Source organism: Penicillium oxalicum, chromosome V, assembly GCF_001723175.1.
Source record: "Penicillium oxalicum strain HP7-1 chromosome V, whole genome shotgun sequence".
Taxonomy (NCBI): domain Eukaryota; kingdom Fungi; phylum Ascomycota; class Eurotiomycetes; order Eurotiales; family Aspergillaceae; genus Penicillium; species Penicillium oxalicum.
Window position 1 is genome coordinate 634,369 of NC_064654.1, and position 18,347 is coordinate 652,715.

General features: G+C 50.1%; 7 protein-coding genes across 7 annotated transcripts; 3 read left to right on the top strand and 4 right to left on the bottom strand.

Moving 5' to 3' along the window:
* Positions 1-1,572: 1,572 nt before the first annotated feature.
* Positions 1,573-3,722, bottom strand: POX_e06351 (Serine--tRNA ligase, cytoplasmic; the record flags this gene model as incomplete). Its single annotated transcript, XM_050115174.1, has 7 exons — positions 1,573-1,758; positions 1,989-2,357; positions 2,436-2,526; positions 2,622-3,043; positions 3,129-3,290; positions 3,413-3,483; positions 3,590-3,722. The coding sequence occupies 7 exons, from the start codon at positions 3,720-3,722 to the stop codon at positions 1,573-1,575; spliced, it is 1,434 nt and encodes a 477-aa protein (XP_049967634.1).
* A 931-nt stretch (positions 3,723-4,653) lies between these two features.
* On the bottom strand, positions 4,654-5,463 carry POX_e06352 (GTP-binding protein rhb1; the record flags this gene model as incomplete). Its single annotated transcript, XM_050115175.1, has 4 exons — positions 4,654-4,893; positions 4,957-5,085; positions 5,165-5,304; positions 5,409-5,463. 4 exons carry the CDS (start codon positions 5,461-5,463, stop codon positions 4,654-4,656), a joined length of 564 nt encoding a protein of 187 aa, XP_049967635.1.
* Positions 5,464-6,311: 848 nt separating this feature from the next.
* POX_e06353 (uncharacterized protein) lies at positions 6,312-8,945 on the bottom strand (the record flags this gene model as incomplete). The annotated part of the gene is made up of 1 exon (XM_050115176.1): positions 6,312-8,945. The coding sequence occupies one exon, from the start codon at positions 8,943-8,945 to the stop codon at positions 6,312-6,314; it is 2,634 nt and encodes an 877-aa protein (XP_049967636.1).
* Positions 8,946-10,118: 1,173 nt separating this feature from the next.
* On the top strand, positions 10,119-11,054 carry POX_e06354 (Uracil phosphoribosyltransferase; the record flags this gene model as incomplete). Its single annotated transcript, XM_050115177.1, has 4 exons — positions 10,119-10,273; positions 10,351-10,709; positions 10,769-10,940; positions 11,003-11,054. The coding sequence occupies 4 exons, from the start codon at positions 10,119-10,121 to the stop codon at positions 11,052-11,054; spliced, it is 738 nt and encodes a 245-aa protein (XP_049967637.1).
* Positions 11,055-11,492: 438 nt separating this feature from the next.
* POX_e06355 (Transcription elongation factor) lies at positions 11,493-12,145 on the bottom strand (the record flags this gene model as incomplete). The annotated part of the gene is made up of 3 exons (XM_050115178.1): positions 11,493-11,876; positions 11,955-11,999; positions 12,143-12,145. 3 exons carry the CDS (start codon positions 12,143-12,145, stop codon positions 11,493-11,495), a joined length of 432 nt encoding a protein of 143 aa, XP_049967638.1.
* An 889-nt stretch (positions 12,146-13,034) lies between these two features.
* Positions 13,035-14,218, top strand: POX_e06356 (40S ribosomal protein S1; the record flags this gene model as incomplete). The annotated part of the gene is made up of 5 exons (XM_050115179.1): positions 13,035-13,048; positions 13,192-13,276; positions 13,357-13,382; positions 13,481-13,982; positions 14,075-14,218. 5 exons carry the CDS (start codon positions 13,035-13,037, stop codon positions 14,216-14,218), a joined length of 771 nt encoding a protein of 256 aa, XP_049967639.1.
* Positions 14,219-16,149: 1,931 nt separating this feature from the next.
* Positions 16,150-16,938, top strand: POX_e06357 (uncharacterized protein; the record flags this gene model as incomplete). Its single annotated transcript, XM_050115180.1, has 1 exon — positions 16,150-16,938. One exon carries the CDS (start codon positions 16,150-16,152, stop codon positions 16,936-16,938), a length of 789 nt encoding a protein of 262 aa, XP_049967640.1.
* Between the last annotated feature and the right edge of the window lie 1,409 nt (positions 16,939-18,347).

The window sequence follows — 18,347 nt, forward strand, 5'->3', positions numbered from 1 at the left end:
TGTGTGGGTACAAGACAGAGTACGACCGGATGGATCTGTCCGGTGTCCACGGGTGGTGGAAGAGATGTGGACCTTTTTACACGGTTGACTCCGTATTTTCCAGCAGGGGATCACATCACTTGCATGGACTTTTTCCTTAGAGTACAGAGTCCTGCCTTGACTTTGTACTGGCGCCCTGATGGTGCAATGGTGCAATGGTGCAATTCTTCATGCGCAGGTCCTGTACTCCTCCTGCACTTGGCTTCCAGTTGAAATGGATGACTCATCCATCCCTGGACATTTTGTGCCTAAATAGTGTGACTGGAGTAATCGATGATTATTGTCCTACATAGGTACATCATATCCATTTGAACAAGAATTACGATGACATAGTAATAAACATCATTTCCCATTTCCATCTTCTTCTTTCCCTTTTCGAATGATCATTGTGGCTGTTGTCTACCCATTTGAAAGGGGTCAACTTTCCTACAAAGTCCAAGGCCACACACACACACACTTCTCAAAGCACTTCTTCGATGGATCTATGAGAAAAAGAACCCAGGTTTTTCACATGATCCCCATTCAGCGTTGGTATCGTACTTTAAAAAGAGGGCACTTTCGTCCAACACCGTGTCATTTCCCATAAGGGAAAAAAATCTATAAATACCAGAGAGATCAATGGCCTGATCGCTGCTCTAAAGAGATATATTTATCATCGCTGCCCGGATTATATGTCAATTCTATGCACCATCTAGCCCCAAAAAGAAAAAGAAAGACAAAAAAAAACACGGCTAAATCCCTCCTTCCCCACCGTGTGGATGCTTCCTGAATATATTCCTCACAGGACGCATCGGGCCTGATCGCCCGATCGGGTGATCCCCCTCGAGCTCGTGATCCAGTCGGTTCGGGGGGAAGGAAACAATGACACGACAATGTGTCCGCAACCTGTTCATTTGGTGGGGCTGAAGATGGGGGAAATTGGTCTCGTTGCGTCGTCATCTCTAGCCCTGTGTGGTGAATTGATTGGAAAGATGTGTAGGTACAATTGAGTTTTAGGGTGGAGTGATAAATATGTGTGTACTGGCGCAGAGGCCAGAGCATGGTGCCCTCGGTCTTCTGTTGCAAGAGGTCTCCCTCCATCATTGCCAAACCTCCTTTGATACAACCCCCCAGACTACTACAGTTTTCCATCGTGCAGGTACACAACAGTATACAGAGTACACGTATATTGATGTACCCAATGTAGACTCCTAGAGTAGGTACCACCACCACCTTATCTACGGTCGAGAGAGAGAGAGAGCGACAAAGAGGGAACCGGAATAAACAGCCATCAATGATGGGAGGACCAGTACATCGTGGAACCAACTCGCATCCGACCGCCGGCGGTCGATGGTGATCTACAGACTCAGCTTTCTCGATGTCTGCTCTCAGGTCCTTTGGACATGGGGAAAAACCGTTCCATGGTATCATTTGACGCTCGAATGAGAGGATTTTTGATATGAATAAAACTGGCAAGCAGAATCAACAGAGGACAACGGGGACTCGGACGGACATGCGCGCAAAACCCCGACCGGAGGCGGTGCTCTGTCCGATTTAGACCTGCAGATCCTGCATCTTCTTGGTCGCCTCCTCGGTTCCTGCCGCGGGCTTGGTGGCTGCCGCCTTCTCCTTGTTCTTCTTCTGTTGGGAAGTGGAGCTCTTGGGGAGCTCCTTGACATATGGGAGGAACTCGGGCTGACCGGGGATGTACTTGCGCAGAACCTCGGGGACCTCGATACCCTATGTGAATCAGAGCGTTAGCACAAAACGTTTCAACATGAGGACACCCCAAGAACCCCAAAGGGCAGTAGAACACAGAATGAACGAGTCAAGGTTCCACCCATATCGTAGAGGGAAAAAAAAGAAAGAAGAGAAAAGAAGGACTGTTGGACAGAGAGAGAGAGAGAGAGAGAGAGAGAGAGAGAGGAGAGAGAGAGGGGGGGGGGGGGGGGGGGGGATTCGCAACTTACATCCTCACGCTGGTAATTCTCCAGGATACAGCAGAGGGTACGCTCGGTGGCACACAGGGTGGCGTTCAGTGCGTGCACGTAGGTCTTCTTCAAATCGGTGGCCTTCTTGACACCGTAGCGGATCTCCAGGGCACGAGACTGGTAATCAAGGCAGTTGGAGCACGAAACGAGCTCCTTGTACTCCTTCTGGAAGGGGAACCAGGCCTCCAGATCATACTTCTTGGCCGCGGCGTTGTTCAAAGCACCGGAGACAATGGCGGCCACGTGGTAGGGAAGCTTCAAGGATTGATAGAATTCCTCCGAGGTGGCCATCATATCTTCAAAGGCTTGCCACGAATCCTCGGGCTTGGTGAGCACAAATTGCTCAATCTAGCGTCAAACCCATGTCAGAGAACTTGTGCGGCTTCGAGATCACAGGGGGCCCGCACACCAGGAATGTCTTCCTACCTTTTCGAATTGGTGAACACGGAAGATACCCCAGGCATCCTTTCCGTGGGCACCGGCTTCCTTGCGGTAACATGTGCTGTATCCGGCGTACCTAGAAAGATGATCCAGCCGTCAGTCTCTTGCTCGGATGTATTTTCCTTTTGGTTCTGCCTTCTGTCTCTCTCGCTTTCCCTTCCAGGTACTTACTTAATAGGCAAATCCTTGTCTTGCAACCACTCGCTGTCGTGCAGAGCAGACAAAGGCTGCTCAGAGGTGGCGATCAGATACTTGTCTGTCGACTGCTCCTCGCTCTCGGTGACCTTGTACAGCTCCTCGTCAAACTGCTCAAGTTGAGCAGTCTTCGCCATGAGGTCCTTGAGCATGAATTGCGGGGGTTGGTTGGGCGTGTAGCCCTTGTTGAAGAGGAACTCCAAGCCGTAGTTGACAAGCGCCAGGTTGAGGAAGAGACCATATCCAGTCAAGCAGTATCCACGGTGACCGACGATCTTGACACCACGCTCGGGGTCATATCCGTCCAGACGGGTGAGAACTTCGTGGTGAGAGAGGCAGCCGGGTCGGTCCATGACGGCGTCTGAGGGGGTCCAAGTCCTGATGATCGCATTGTTGTCCTAGCCAGCATTTGCGACATTAGACGATCAAACTCCGGTGCCCATGCGAGGAGGTCTAGAGTGCGTGCGGAGCACTCGGACTTACCTCGTTATCGCTCACGGGCACAGATTCGTGAACGTAGTTTCCAATAGTGCGAATCTTGCGGTCCCGTTCCAATTCCTTCTGCACCGCTTTATCCTCGGCCTCCTTCTTGCGCTTCTCCAGCTCCGCCTTTTGCGCCATGAGCTCGGTGGCATCCTCCTTGTTCTGTAGGGATTGATGGAAATGTCAACTTTGGTTCTGTCCATCCTTCATCCGAGTTTACCGGCAGGTGATGGACTGGGAGTGAAGAGTTTTGAACGTTTAACTCCCCGAATTGAAAAGCATACCTTCTTCTTCATGCCAATCTGCTTCAGTAGCGGGTTCAGCTGCGAGCCGAACTGAGTCACCTCATACCGGGCTAAACCATTGAGTATCAGCACATACTTTCCCTCGAATTGTCCTTTGATTTCCGTGTCTTTTTTTTCCCCAAAGATAATCGTCCGCTTGAATGTCAACCAACTTACCGCGCCGAGCCTCCTCATACAATGCGATCACTTCATCGACAGCCTCTTCAGGGGCAAACCGCTTGCGCTGGCTCTCCTTGATCTTGTTGGGGTTGCCACCACGCTCGGTGATAAAGTCATTCAGGTCGAGCATGTTTGCGAGATGTGGTGCAAGAGAGATTGAGGACCTGACAGGAGTGAGTCAAAAGCCCGATTTGTTGTGGAGGGGTAAAATCCCAAAAAGTGCGCGCGCGGGGCATTACTTAATCCACAGATTTGGGTCCCGGCCGGGCAGCGATCGAGCGTGGTCGGAACATGTATAGATCTACACGCAATGCATCGTAGCTTTTTCTATTTTTATTTGTTTTTATATATAAGATAGACCATATCTAATGACAGGATTCGAGACTTCGGATGGACCGTCTCAATGGTGAGATCAGATCTCTCTCCCTATTTCCTTTTCCTTTTCTATGCTTCTGGCTTCGTGTTGATCGATTTCCCAAATATGGCCCGCGTGGCCGTTTTGATTATTCTATGCTCGTTGACTATCCAAAATCCCACAACCCAGATTTCCCAAATTCCCAAAGCACACGCGACCCGAGCAAAACGACAGAATGAAAGCATCGAAGAAAATAGAAGCCAATCATTATCCATGCGAAAAAAAATACGTCCCGCGCATGCCACCACATGACATAATAAAACATAGTCAAACATGGCACAGCAACGTTGCAAAGACCGACTCGGCCAAAATCAAACAGATTCAACGCAAATGAAAAAAAAAGTAGCCACGAAGAGCAGAGATCACCCGACAGAAGAATCATTCATACTCGAGGATCAAAGAGTATGTATGAGGAAAGGGGGGGAAGGAGAGAGAGAGAAAGCAAGCGGCGCAAAGGCTCTCACCATCGCCATCCCAAGAAAAAGAAAAGACCCGACACGTGGGCCGGGCCGAGACATGCTTCCAGTGAGGAAAGCCAGAAGCAGCAAGTTTGATTGTCAAAAGGGTGAAACCCAGATGGGCGTTGCAAATGGTCTCTTCGAATGAGACAGGGGGTTCATAAGCCACAGGAGATTGGGTGTGTGGTTTACATCATAGAACACTTGTTATTCCCAGTAGGCTGTGACGGGTTCTGCGATTTTTCGATCTCGCCAATGATCAGATCGAATGCCTTCGCCACGTTGAAGTCGAGGAAGGCACTGGCCTCGGTGAAACCACAGCTGAATTCTTCTGCCAGTTGGCGGCCCTCATCAAGAGTGACCTGCCGTTGGTCACCCTTCAAGTCACTCTTATTCCCGACAATCACAAGTGGTACCTGGTCGGCGCCCTAGAAACAATCCAAGCATGAGCACATCTGGAACAGAGGGTTTGCGAAGGAAAGGTATCATACCAGATGGTTGAGAATCTTATCTCGAATCACTCTCACCATCTCGAAGGATTGACGTGATGTGACAGAGTACACGATGATGTAACCATGAATGCCGATAAAGTGCTTAGAGTTCAGAATACTGTACTCATCCTGTCGACGGATTCGAGAGTATTTAGTAACTTGACTGTGATGAGGTCGGGGAAACAAGAGCTTGGAGCATCAGACTGACCTGTCCGGCAGTGTCCACGATCTCCGTCGCGTAATCTTGGCCGTTGTGTTTGATAATCCGGCTGAATGTGTTCTCAATCGTTGGATAGTAACTTTCAACGAAATGTTGCTCGACAAAGCGCACAGTGAGAGATGATTTGCCTTTTGAGAGTGACGGGGGTGAATAAATGTTAGACTATGTTGGCTGGCACAGCAATGATATAATTCTCCCCCCTTGTCACCCAAACAGTGAAGTGATTACATACCCACGGAGCGACTGCCGACAATCGCGATCTTTCGTTGCTTAGGTGCGGCAGGCATATTCAAAATAGAGGCAGCCAACAGGGCTGCACGAAGACTATATGGAAGAAACGATAAGGGGCAATCAGACTCCAGAGAATGATGAGGATTAGAGGAAGAGAAAGAGGAATTGAGTAGCTGGTAAGGAAACGGAGCCGATGACCATTCCAACCGCGGGTGGCAAACTTTCCATGAAGCCCCGGAGAGCTCATATGGCAAACACTGCAAACAGCTGATTAGATAACGCCACGGTCATCACTAGGAGTTGACGGGAGATCGTTTTAACCCGAGTGCCTCGATCCAGTACTGTCACGATCAGTAGTCGATCCCCAGGTTTTCTACCATTCAGTGGGAGGCGGTACTTCGTTTGACAGCGGATTTGATGAGCCAACAGGTCGATGTTCACTACGGGCCCCTTCAGGCACATGTGGTTCGTCCGAATGTTGACACCGACCAGAAATTAGTTGACGTGCGATATGTTTCGCAAACAGTGTAATCGGGTGCCAGCCACTGGAGTAAGTACGATCCATCCATCATACATGCATAGTAGCGGTTCAAAGGGGGTTTCAGCAACTCGCAAGACGCCTGTTCGCCTAACAGTGGGCTTTCAGAAGAGTCTTATTCTTCGAGGCCAGGATGACGCACTGGTACCAATTGATGTGTGTGGCATCGTAGTGCTATCCAGACCGTTGGGCACAAAGGGCCCTGTCTTATACTGGGTGTGAATTGAAAGAGGGGGGAGAAAGAAACGAAAAATTGCCCATCAAAATGAAACGCCTAATTAGCACCCTGGAGCGAATGAACAGAAACCTCCGAAGCAGCGCCCGTGTGTTCATTGTCCCAAATGCTCATGACAACATCTTTCTTCATCATTCATTATCGATGCGTTGAACCTCATTGACCAGATCCTGAAGTCGGACCAAAAATCCACTTGCTTCTTTCCTGACCGAGGCCGATTGTATTTCCTGTTCAATTCTCCGATGGTGTTGCAAAAACTCATTGACCGTGGACATGATGCTGGCGAGTCCCTGCGGCTTGAGTGATTCTTGGATTTGTGACCGCGCTTCTCCGTCAAGACAAAGTGCTAGAAGCAGAACGGCCAGATATCCCACCGCAACGTTGTGGTGAACCTCCACAACCGAGTGAGCCTGATGAATATTGTAGTCAGCATTCGTACGCAAAAGTGCATGTGAAACATCCAAAGGGACCCTCACCTTGGCGATAGAATCAACACGCGCCGAGAAGAGTCGAAGTAATTGATCAAGAATTGATTGTGGCGCGGAGGTTGACCGTAGAAACATCCTGCGCGATGCAGCGCTTTTTTCCACCATGTTGATAAGTGCACCAAGGGCCAAAATCACGGTGTTAAGAGAACCATTATCCTGTGCAAGGCTGTTTTCGGTGAGGTGGCCGAACTGGGTCACCGCAATCGCGGACAAATTGTCAATCATATTTGCGGTCGCAAATGTATCGCAGAGTGCCGGGTTGCTGTTGGTGATATTCAGAAGAACCCGGAGATAGAGCGTTTGTACTTGATGATTTTCTGAATTTGGACTTTTCTCAATTCGAAGGAGATCATGCAGGTCGGCGAGGGCCCCGAGCACGTCACGCTGATCGTCTTGGCTCTGAGTGTCGAGAACGCTGTAGGCCTCAATAATGGACAGAGACAATCTCAAAGATCGATAGCCCTCTTGGCTGCGAGAACCCTGGTCTTGCATACAATCCTTCTCCGAAAGCAACACGTTCACAACCCCATGAAGAGTGGGCGTGGAGATACCCTCCGGAATCTCGCCCTTGCTCTGGATCGCTGAGAGAGTCAAATTAAGGGTATGGAGTGCCAAGAGGCACGGGGAAAGTACCGATACCAAGTCACTAGGGAACAAGGTTGTTTTGACTTTGAGCGCAAGATCATGTACCGATGTTTGTGTAGACTTGGACAGGTTGGCATTTTGATCACGCGCGACCAGCCCCAGATCTTGGCGGACGGGTAAAAGCTTTGGGGAGACTTCGAGCAATCTCGGTAATGCCGCAGATGCAAGAATGTGCGGGATGGGTCTTCCAAGAGACGAGAGACTGAACACACAGAGCGCGAGCGCAGCTGAGACTGTCCCAAGCTCACTCGAGAGGCTTTCAACAAGTCGCTTGTCGAAATTGCACTCGGCAAATTGACGCGCTGATTTTGCGTCGAGCATCTTCTCACATAGCTGGATAAGAGCACTGCATCGGCCCGACGCCGAGAGACTGAAATCCTCGAGATCCTCGAATATGGATTCAATCGCACCGCGATACCGCGCGTTTCCTCCTGCCCGACGGAGCTCATGAATACTTCGCACGGCTCCATCTTCTTGGCTCAGTTCCTCGACTTCAATTGGGCGCGTGCGCGGGAGAAGGCAGTCCAGTTCTCGTGGCTGCGAATTCGAGATTATGTCAGACTCCGAGTCCCCTTGTCCTGACAGACCAGCTGACAGGACTAGATCATCCAAAAACGATCGCTGGCGTGCATATGTGACCCTAGAACCGGTGAGATGTGGTGGCGCCGCCGCCCTCGTCGAGTCCTGTTCCTGGTCCGTCAATGTCATGTCCGGCCGCAGGATTGGCGACGGTGCCTTGCTGAGATTGCGAGCGCTTTGAGCCGTCGATGGCGTGGATGACGGGCTGGTATTGGGTGTGACTGAGGAGGCGTCCAGTGATCGCTCTGGTGTGCCGAGTGTGTCAATCAGTCTCTTGCGAGTGGGGGTTTTTGGCATCCCACAATTCCTTGACAGCTTCTGTGAATTCGATGACTGAGACTCCCCTTTGGAACTGGCGTACACACTCCCACACCCGTCATCCCTTGTTTTTGCCGCAATGAGTGTCTTGTTCACCGTTCCAAGCACCGTTTGCCGTGGGTCTTTGTTCTTTGTTGTTGTTGTTGCTGTCGTCGTCGTTGTGGCGGCGCTGGTGGGCACTCGTGGGCTTCGACCGGTATCTTTCGGAACTGGCGACTGGTGAAGCTTTCTCTCCCGAGACTGCAACTCTGCCCGGGGTGATCCGTTTTGCAATGCGCGAGGTTGGGTTGTCTTGATTGACGACTTGAATTCCGCCTCCCCGGGGGCCGTCGAGATCGATCTAGGTTCTGGGCCTGAGCTCCCAGAAACGACGAGCGCTTGCCCAGACAGGCGAACATGGGAAGTTGCAGCACTTTTATCCGCCTCACCACCATGTCGCCGGCGCTTACGCTGAGCTCCGCGTCCCGAATTCTCCTCATCTGAGGAGGGCAGATCGTAGATGCTGTCTTCTCCAGAATTGCGCGATTTCACTGAGAGATTGGGTTTAAGTGTTTTCTCTGAGTTGGGAAGCTTGCGCTGACGATTGTTCTTAGGCTGTTCGCCGGTCAACGTGCGCGACAGTCGCGCCGGGCCAGCGCGATCACTACGCACGTCAGCCGCTTCCGCAGGGGGTTGTTGTCGCGCAGATGAGCCATAAGTAACGAGGCGTCGAGCTTTTATGTGCGACTGATCCATTTTTGCAGGTTAGAGGTGGACGCTGAAGTGTCGCATTTCATTTGAGGACCTCAGTGAGGGGGTGGCTGAAAGTGCAGAGGAAGGCCCGTGTAGCGAGATTGTGGATATTTCAACGTAGTGAACATTCAATGGGCCAGAGAATCAGCGGGTCCTTTTGCGAATATGCTCAAGACATCTCGAGCCAACGGTTGTTCTTTGTTTCGGTTGTAGAAAGGGCAGACGCGCGTAGGTCGCTGACCGAGGCAGCTGGACGGCTGCAAGCGCTCCCGTGTCACGACGAGTCTGAGCGCTGGGTGGCCTGTCTCAAATATGCAGTCAGACCTGGACCACACAAGTCGCCTTACCGTGGCGCATTGAAGCTTTCCGAAAGACCAATTGGATGTGACCGAAACGGATGAGGCCCGAGTCCGATAGTATCTCAGGGATTGTGTTCTTTCTATTCAATTCCAAGAGCTGATTCAGCGAACATCTACGCTGAGGTGCCCGGCTGAAGGAATCCGCAGGTGCATGACACTATGACACGCCTTGAGAGGCCCAGGCCAAGAAGTGCCGCGCAATCGATAAGGCAGTCGGATAAGAGGATCGCACGATAAGACGGGGAGTGTAAGGCGCCCTCGGCATTCACACGTCAAGAGCGACTACGAAACAGTCGCACACGTTTTGATCAACCTTCGAACCTGCTGGAGACATGTACTGTGCACTTGTACAAGATAAACTGTAGGCTTGTCCCATGTATGCAATGTACAAGAGTATCGAGTGTACATTATCCGCAATTTCGTCACTTGCCTTAGGATTTACTGCTTGATATATCTTGGAGAATGTGCATTCAAGATCTTGATATATTTGGGGTTTGATTTCCATATAACAATGCACGATGAGTTACAATTGATCAGAGTGCGGAGGACTCGTTCCGTCAACCCGTCAATCTGCCGATACCGTTTGCAGAGTCCACGATAATGTGATGATACGCGATAAGAAAACAAAAAAGTTGCCCCCCGCTTCCTCCGCCCTGATTGACTCGCGTGCCTCATTTGTACTCCTCTTCACGCGGGCGAGGTATCTCTCCACCTATATTTTGTTCCTTCTTCAGGTGCCCTTGCCCCGCCACTAGACTTCTGAAGCTACACACCAACCACCGCTCAGGTACTCTGCTCTCCGCTCTATTCCTGTACAATGGCGAGTCAAGGAGCTGTCCCGTCCCCTGCCCAGGGCGTCGGTCCTACATATCGGGCTGATGAAGAAAAGCCCACGGCCACCGTGTCTAAGGAAGTCTCTTTTGAGAATGTCCATGTGCTCCCCCAGACCCCTCAGCTGATTGCTCTCTTGACGTAAGTTCGTTTTTCGAGCATGATCATGGTATCCACAGAATCGACGGGGTTGCTGATCTGCTCGTCGCAACCAACAGAATGATCAGAGACAAGCGGACGGTTCGTGCCGACTTCATTTTCTACTCCAATCGTATCATCCGGCTCTTGGTTGAGGAAGGCCTGAATCACCTCCCCGTTGTGGAACAATCGGTCACGACCCCCGTCGGTCGGGACTACCTGGGTGTCAAGTTTGAGGGCAAGATTTGCGGCGTGTCGATCATGCGCGCCGGAGAGGCCATGGAGCAGGGTCTCCGAGATTGTTGCCGATCTGTCCGTATTGGAAAGATCCTGATTCAACGAGATGAGGAAACTTGCATGCCTAAGCTCTTCTACGACAAGCTCCCTGCTGATATTGCTGACCGCTGGGTCCTCCTCCTGGACCCGATGTTTGCGACCGGTATGTCCAGGACGCCGATTTGAACACCAGGAAGATTGACTGATAGAATGATCCCGCAGGTGGATCGGCGACTCTGGCCGTCGAGGTTCTGATGCAGAGGGGAGTGCCCGAGCACCGCATCCTGTTCTTGAACCTGATCGCAAGCCCTTCAGGCGTTGCCGAGTTTGCGGAGAGATTCCCCAAACTCCGAGTGGTCACTGCATTCATTGACCAAGGACTGGATGACAAAAAGTAGGCGGCCCCCTTGTGCGTTTCATGTCCCGCCCGTTTGCTGACTGGAAATCATCAATTAGGTACATCATCCCCGGTCTGGGTGACTTCGGTGACCGATACTACACCCTCTAGACCAACACAGCCTGACCTTCAAAGTCACGTTATTAATGCGAGAGTCTCCCCCACGAGGTTCAACTGGATTCCCTGTGACACGGAGATAAGGTGACATTTATGCGTCCTCAGCTGTCCCCTACGGACTGTCCCTCATCTTCGGATAGGCTCGCGCGTGCCTCCGCACTTGGTCCAAATAGATGGAGAGGTTATATACTCTAGGAAGCTATTTTTTTCTGGTACGAGCCAAGATCCGTCTACGTGGCGTGTACGACACTACGCCGCGCCTTAGCCCATACGCTCAAATCGGGGTACTCAGTCATTGTAAGCATAAACGAGGAGGTATATGATTGTGAATCCTGAGCTCATGAAGCTTGCTTTTGTAACAAAATTATTCAAATTGATACCATGTCCGTGCGCCATTCGCCTAAGGTTCTCTACCCTACTGTCGTGCCCTGCTCAATAGTCATCGTCGTCCTCGTACGTTTCGCCATGTCCCGCGCTAGCCAGCGCATCAGACTTGCCTGCGCCCCTTGACCCAACAGGACCGTCGTATTGATTGGCAGTGTCCTTCGCCACCGCATCGCAGGCGTCCACCCAATCCGAATACACGTCCACGGCGGCGGACAGATCTGAAGATGCCGCGAAAAACATCGGATTAGCGACCATGCAGGAGGTTGAAGCGGAATGCGTATTGAACTCACAATTAATGCCGGTCTGGAACTTTTGACCGCAGATTTTACATGAGAGGTCACCTAGGCCCAGCTTCTTGTCCAATTTGACGATGACAGAGTTCTCATGGTTGCAGAAGAGGCAGGCAAATGTTGTGGCAAGAGGTTCGCGCTAACAGGTAAACACATCAGATTCCCATAATCTAGACAGGCTGAGGTCTCGTTAAAGATTCAAGTCGATTGACCGTACCTTTCGCGGCCCCTGAGGCGTTCTGCTGGACTTCTTACGCTTTCCCTGTTCCCCAAAGTTGGAATTAGCACACTCCACCTGACAAGGTACATTGACAAGATTGACAATATAAAACGTGAAACGCCTCCGGTGGCTAAAATAACGCGAAGCAAAGATTTGAACAGGCGCAAGGCGATGCAGAGTCTTACCATCTTGAATGTTGCGGTTCCTCCGAGTAGACACGCGGGAAACAAGGATGAGAAGATCGCAAAAAGGATTGAACGCAAGTCCGCGGAGAGTCTTGCAGTGAGGGGGTGGCTCGTGCGGAGACTTGCGTAGGCGGTAGAAGTATGTATGGATGGTTGACAGCGCCGCCATGGACTAGGAAATCACGAGCTCGCGCAACATCCATCCTGGACAATAATAGGTCACTATCAGCACGACTTAAGAAACAAGTAAATCTAGTCATTGGTCTATGTCTGGCTTGAATTGGAGGATTTGCCAGTTTCAACACTCAACGCTACCATGCACCTCTGACGAGGGGATTGGAACGAACAATATTCTGCCAGTGTGGAGCCGCCTAGCGTACTGCGGTTCCCACGCTGAGAAGCTATCAAGGCAAGTATTCGTAGTCATTCCAATGGCCTCTTGAGGAGAACATAGATTCTTACTTTAGAACCGGAGTCAGTTCGTACCGAGTTCACAAACTGTATATCTCAAGTTGCCAAAATCCGGCCCCCAGTGCCCAGAATGTCTTGACTCCCGCGAACAACCACTAGAACTGCCCATAGTCTCTCCATCACGTGAAGAAGATTCAACAATCTATCACCACGTGACTTATGATATGCCCAACGTTATGATTGGCCGACCTTGCGGCAGTTGACCCGAGGGCTGCCAGAGGCCCGTGAAGACGCACGTGACCTATAGTTATGTCAGCGGTAGGGCCCGCGTTGGCTCGCTTAGCCGAGTTTTCTGTGGGTTTTGGTTTTCCAACCCTCCCGTCGACTAGTGCAGCGTGAATCTCGAAACCCTCCGAGCGCCGTGGTGCGATACCCTTTGTCTGTCTTTTTCACAACACTCAGATAGACCCGACTCGCAAACATGGCTGTTGGAAAGTATGCGCTTTTTCCCTGAATTCCTCGCCGGCATCTCAATCACTCTCTTCCACCCTCATCTTCGACAACTTCCATCTCGTCGTCTCAACATTGGCCGAAATTATCAATCTCGAACATTGTGGCTGATCAGCCTCGAATTCTAGGAACAAGCGTTTGTCTAAGGGCAAGAAGGGTATCAAGAAGAGAACCGTCGACCCCTTCTCCCGCAAGGATGAGTACTCTGTGAAGGTGAGTGCCCGGTTTTGGAGATTCATGCAACATATATTGGGGAGTCGCAACATTGACTTTTTTTTCTCCTTTCTTCACAGGCTCCCTCCACCTTCCAGATCCGCGAGTATGATTTTCCCTCCCTTGTCAATCTCTTCGGCCGAACGGACCGCCGGTGTCATCGCACCTCGTACCTGGACATCGCATACTAACGGATTCCCAAAGTGTTGGCAAGACTCTGGTCAACCGCACCAGCGGTCTGAAGAACGCCAACGACTCTCTCAAGGGCCGTATCTTCGAGGTTTCCCTCGCCGACCTCCAGAACGATGAGGACCACTCTTTCCGCAAGGTCAAGCTCCGCGTCGACGAGATCCAGGGCAAGAACTGCCTGACCAACTTCCACGGTCTGGACTTCACCACCGACAAGCTGCGCTCCCTGGTCCGCAAGTGGCAGTCTCTGATTGAGGCCAACATCACCGTGAAGACCACTGACGACTACCTCCTCCGCCTGTTCGCCATTGCCTTCACCAAGAGACGCCCCAACCAGATCAAGAAGACCACTTACGCCCGCTCGTCTCAAATTCGCGCCATCCGCAAGAAGATGACCGAGATCATTCAGCGTGAGGCTGCCAGCTGCACTCTGTCTCAGCTCACCCACAAGCTCATTCCCGAGGTCATCGGCCGCGAGATTGAGAAGGCCACCCAGGGCATTTATCCCCTGCAGAACGTGAGTTTTCCCCCAATCTTATCACTCCCTGCTTCCTTTAGGAACGATAGCCTTCAGGCGTCGAATGTATGCTTATTCTTCCGCTCTTCTAGGTCCACATCCGTAAGGTCAAGCTCCTCAAGTCCCCCAAGTTCGACCTCGGTGCTCTCCTTGCTCTGCACGGCGAGTCCTCCACCGACGACAAGGGCCAGAAGGTTGAGCGGGAGTTCAAGGAGCAGGTCCTTGAGAACGTTTAAGGGGTGTTTTGATTGTTTCAACGGGGTGTTAAATGCTGGTCAACCATGACGATTGTCTTCTGAGCGAACGGAAAACATAAAAAGTTCATGACACGTATGACAGATTTTGCATCACCCGCACGGAGGGGTTTCGGTTGTCCCTGTCGGTGACCAGTCAAACCAAGGACAGCCAAAAATTCAAATTAGTTTGCAACGATTCGACGGTTTATCATTCCATTTGCTCTTCTTGTATCCTTGTACCCGTAAGCCCTCTCTTGTTGGCGAGGACGCCAGCCAACGCGGAGATGTCCAGCGGACTCGGAGAGCCATGCTAGCCTAATGGCGCTGCCAGTCATACGCTCATTATTTTGCTTGTCTACCCTACGAGGATGATCCTCTCTTGTACCGCTTGCCTTTGATCCAGCACGAACCTCACTGGTTCCGGGCCTGCCTCCATTCGCCTTGAGCTCCTGTCAACTGTCTGGACTTGATTACATTTCCTTCGCGACATCCTGACCAGTTAAATTGTCCAATTCATCATTTAGCTATGTCAAGGGGGTCTGTCCCGTATCCACGGTGGAGTGTCAGAACTTGCTATGATTCGCAATATCCAAGGCATCCTCGCCCAAAAGTCTCCACCAAAAAAGGGCCCATTGCATCGAATCCCTGATCGGCGTGTCGTCTTGGGCTTGGCCGAGGCCTTCCAAGATCCTACTTCGACGTTGGTACTTTGTGTACCACTTTGTATACTTGAATACGAGTTAGTGTCTAGTATACGATAATGCTGAAAGAGGGTTAAAAATTATTCTCCCTGATCCGTGTTAATAATTAACTGTTTAGTGCTAGGTGAACATTTCTTGGCCGGCTACAACTTATGCTGAGGTATTTTTGGAGCCATCGTCTATCTGGACATCCAAGCGTCAACGAAAGTCCACATGGTTGTATATGCACTTGACAACTGTGTGAGTACTTGAGAATACAAGATGCACCGATACTTACAATTTCGTGGAAGACCGTCGGTTGTCCTTGCGGCTCAATTGGAAGTCATACAGCCTGCCAATCTAACCCCGTCAGCTTGCCAGAATATGCCCAGATCTAGGGTAAACTGTGTGAACTAAACGTTTGGGAATAATGCAAATTGGCGACATCGGTAAAGGAAAGCCTTACACAGTAACCCGAGGTATTTAAGCATGTCCGTCCAGAAATGACTTCGAGCCTCTCGGAAGTAATTACGTCGAGTAGTGATCCTCAGTAGAAGCCCCGGCCGCCTTGTCTGACTTTTGGCCAAGATACAGGCTTGGATGGAGTAATAAGAGTGGGATGTGTAGATGTTCATGTAGAGCCTTGGAGCTAGATTGGGATGCAGAGAAAGCCAAGGTTACGTCCACGAGGTTTCCTCACGATTCATTCAAGATCAGTTTAAACACATTTCATGTTGATCCATACAGCCTCAAACGAGGATGTCTATTAAGACAGTAATTCTCGATCCTGTAGCTTGCAAGTTTTGTGACCAAGGGTTTGGCTGGGGATGCAGCACGCTGGTACTAAATTTGAGACTCCCCCTGGTCCATCCCTCCTCTCTGCGATCTTTCTCCGAGGGAGCCACAGAATCTGTCGCCGGGGAAGCTACTAGATCTAATTGCCAATGGTCTGAAAAATGCGCCATGATGAAAAAAGGAATTGACACTGAAACGATAGGTAGAAAAAAGGAGGTTATCTATCAGAAGTAGGTACCAAGTGGTCGAAAACATTACGGGAAGGAGCGCCATGTGACATGAGACATGAGCACGCCTAGCAAGCACATCTTCTGATTATCCATGATCGGAGCTTTCAATGCCATCCAGGCTTTAAGATCTCTCATACGGTCTTTTTCTTTTGGTAAAGTACAGTCCAGAAACCATAATACCTCTTGTGTGGTGCTGATAATGAATATTTCCACATAGCCAGACAATATGCCCCCCAAGCAAGTCCGCGCGAGAGAGATGGCCTCCCAGGCAATTCCTCCTGTTCCCATTGGGCCTCATCAGACCACTTCAAATGCCCTCCACCGTATCAAGTTCTTGGGAGAACTTCACCGATGGCCCAATTTTTTCCGCGGCATCGAAAGCTATATTCAAAGCACAAGGTGGAGCACCAAAGCCATCAAATACACGCATACTTCTGGCAACCCTGAGGCCGAATCACACCTTATTGTGGACGAGGCAGGGCTCCAAGGTCTTTTCAATCACTCAATTGGATATCTTGTGGGGAAAATCCTGGAGGTACAGTCAATTGACCTCCAATTCGCCGACTTCAGGTGCCTTGGAAGCCAATACGCCAAGACGCCGGATTCAATTCTTATGACCACGAATACTGCGACACCCGAGCTCAAGATGCTTGGGGAGTTGAAGGTTTGGTGGATTGAAGAGCATGACCTGGTAGAGGCCTATGGCAACGAATCTGCGCTCCGCAGATTGCTCGCGCAGCCAATCCAGTATATGAAGGATTTGAACTGCATGTATGGCTTCATGAGCAATTACCAGCAAACAATTTTTCTTCGGCAACAGTTTATCTGCGGGAAATGGGTAGTCGATTACTCTCCGGTCATTCTCGCATCTACCTCCTACATCAAGACTGACCTTGGAGATTTTCTGGCAACACCAATCGTTTCGTTGAGGCAATGCTTTCTCGCCATTGCGCATCAAGCACAGACCCAAGGACCTGTTTCAAATCTCACACCAAATTGGCAGTGGGTTATGTAAACCGGAATCCGTGGAGATTTCGCTGCTTTCCCAAGTTTTGAGCGATACGGCGGCGAGAGTGAATTGCTCCTATACTTAACCCCTGGAGTTCTTACCTGCCCTTAAGGCTTATTCTAATGGATGAAATTTTCGGCGTCCCAGCTTGTCGCCATAATTGATGTTTAGCCCAAATTACTACCGAATATTGTCTGTTTTGGCCTCGATTGCCCCGAAGAATTCGCGTTGCGCACAAGCTAATTAGATTTTTGATTCCGCAGACAATAGGTCTGCTCCTCGGAAAGGTCCAAGTTTCGCTATCCAGCCACAGCCCCGGCCACCACCGTCGCGTTTCGTCTGTAAATGATCCGTTCTACCTTTTCTCTCATCATCGAGACATTGATAACTTTTGCCTGGTCAGCGTAGCGGAAGCCCAAGCGTCAATGACCTCGCGGTTGTGTCTGCGTTCGTTGGTTCCATTTACAAATTTCGCATCGTTATTGACTTTGTTCCTGGCTTCAAATGCTGCCTAATGAGGGATGATTCTGACGCTATACTGAAGGTCGCAGTCAGTAACCAGATGCTTCAATCTCTGATGACTTCCTTCTCAGAAATTATGTCATTGCCCAAAGCTAATAAAAATTTAAATAAAAAGAAAGCCGTTAGAAAGGTTAGCGTTGGTATATTACTTACTATAGGTTTATAGCGTATTTAGCGAAAGTAAGGGATCCTTAATATATACTAGCGAAGCGATCCTAGCGCTTTTTAGGGCTAAGGTATTCAAAAAATTCCTAAAGGATCTAGGCGCGGTAATCTTCCTAGGTCTTAGTCGGTTCCGCGTACTAGTTAATAATCTACTAGCGATAGGTATTCTATACCTTCTTAGCTCGCCTAGTTAGGGATCCTTAGGCGTAGATAATTTTGTCGGTGTCCGGAATTCCTACGCCTATAGGGTATAAGATCTTATAGAAGAACCTTTCGTAATCGCGTAGATATACGCGAGTAGCGTCTTAGGCGATTATTCCCGAGTAGGGGCGGATACTAGATACCTTTTTTATTAAGATCCTACGAATCTCTAGGAGGTTTAAATTAATTACCGGAGATAGAGGAGAGCTAGTCTAGTCGGTCTCCTCTAGGGTAGTAGCGGGTATCTCCCGGAAGGATAAGGGGATATTCGACTATACCTAGATACTATTCTATTATAGGTAGATACTAGAGGTAGTAGTCTTAATATCCTATATAGCCTTATTATAGTTATCCGGGGTATAGTCTCGAAGCTATATTTAGTAGGCTTCGGCTATAATTAGGGGTAGGAAGGAGAGGGCCTAATTAGTCTTAGGAGTATTTAGGCGTTCCTCTCGCGGGCGAGGATCCGCGAAAATAGAATAGTAGATCGAAGTATTCTCTATTAGAAATAGGAAGGATTAAGGAGA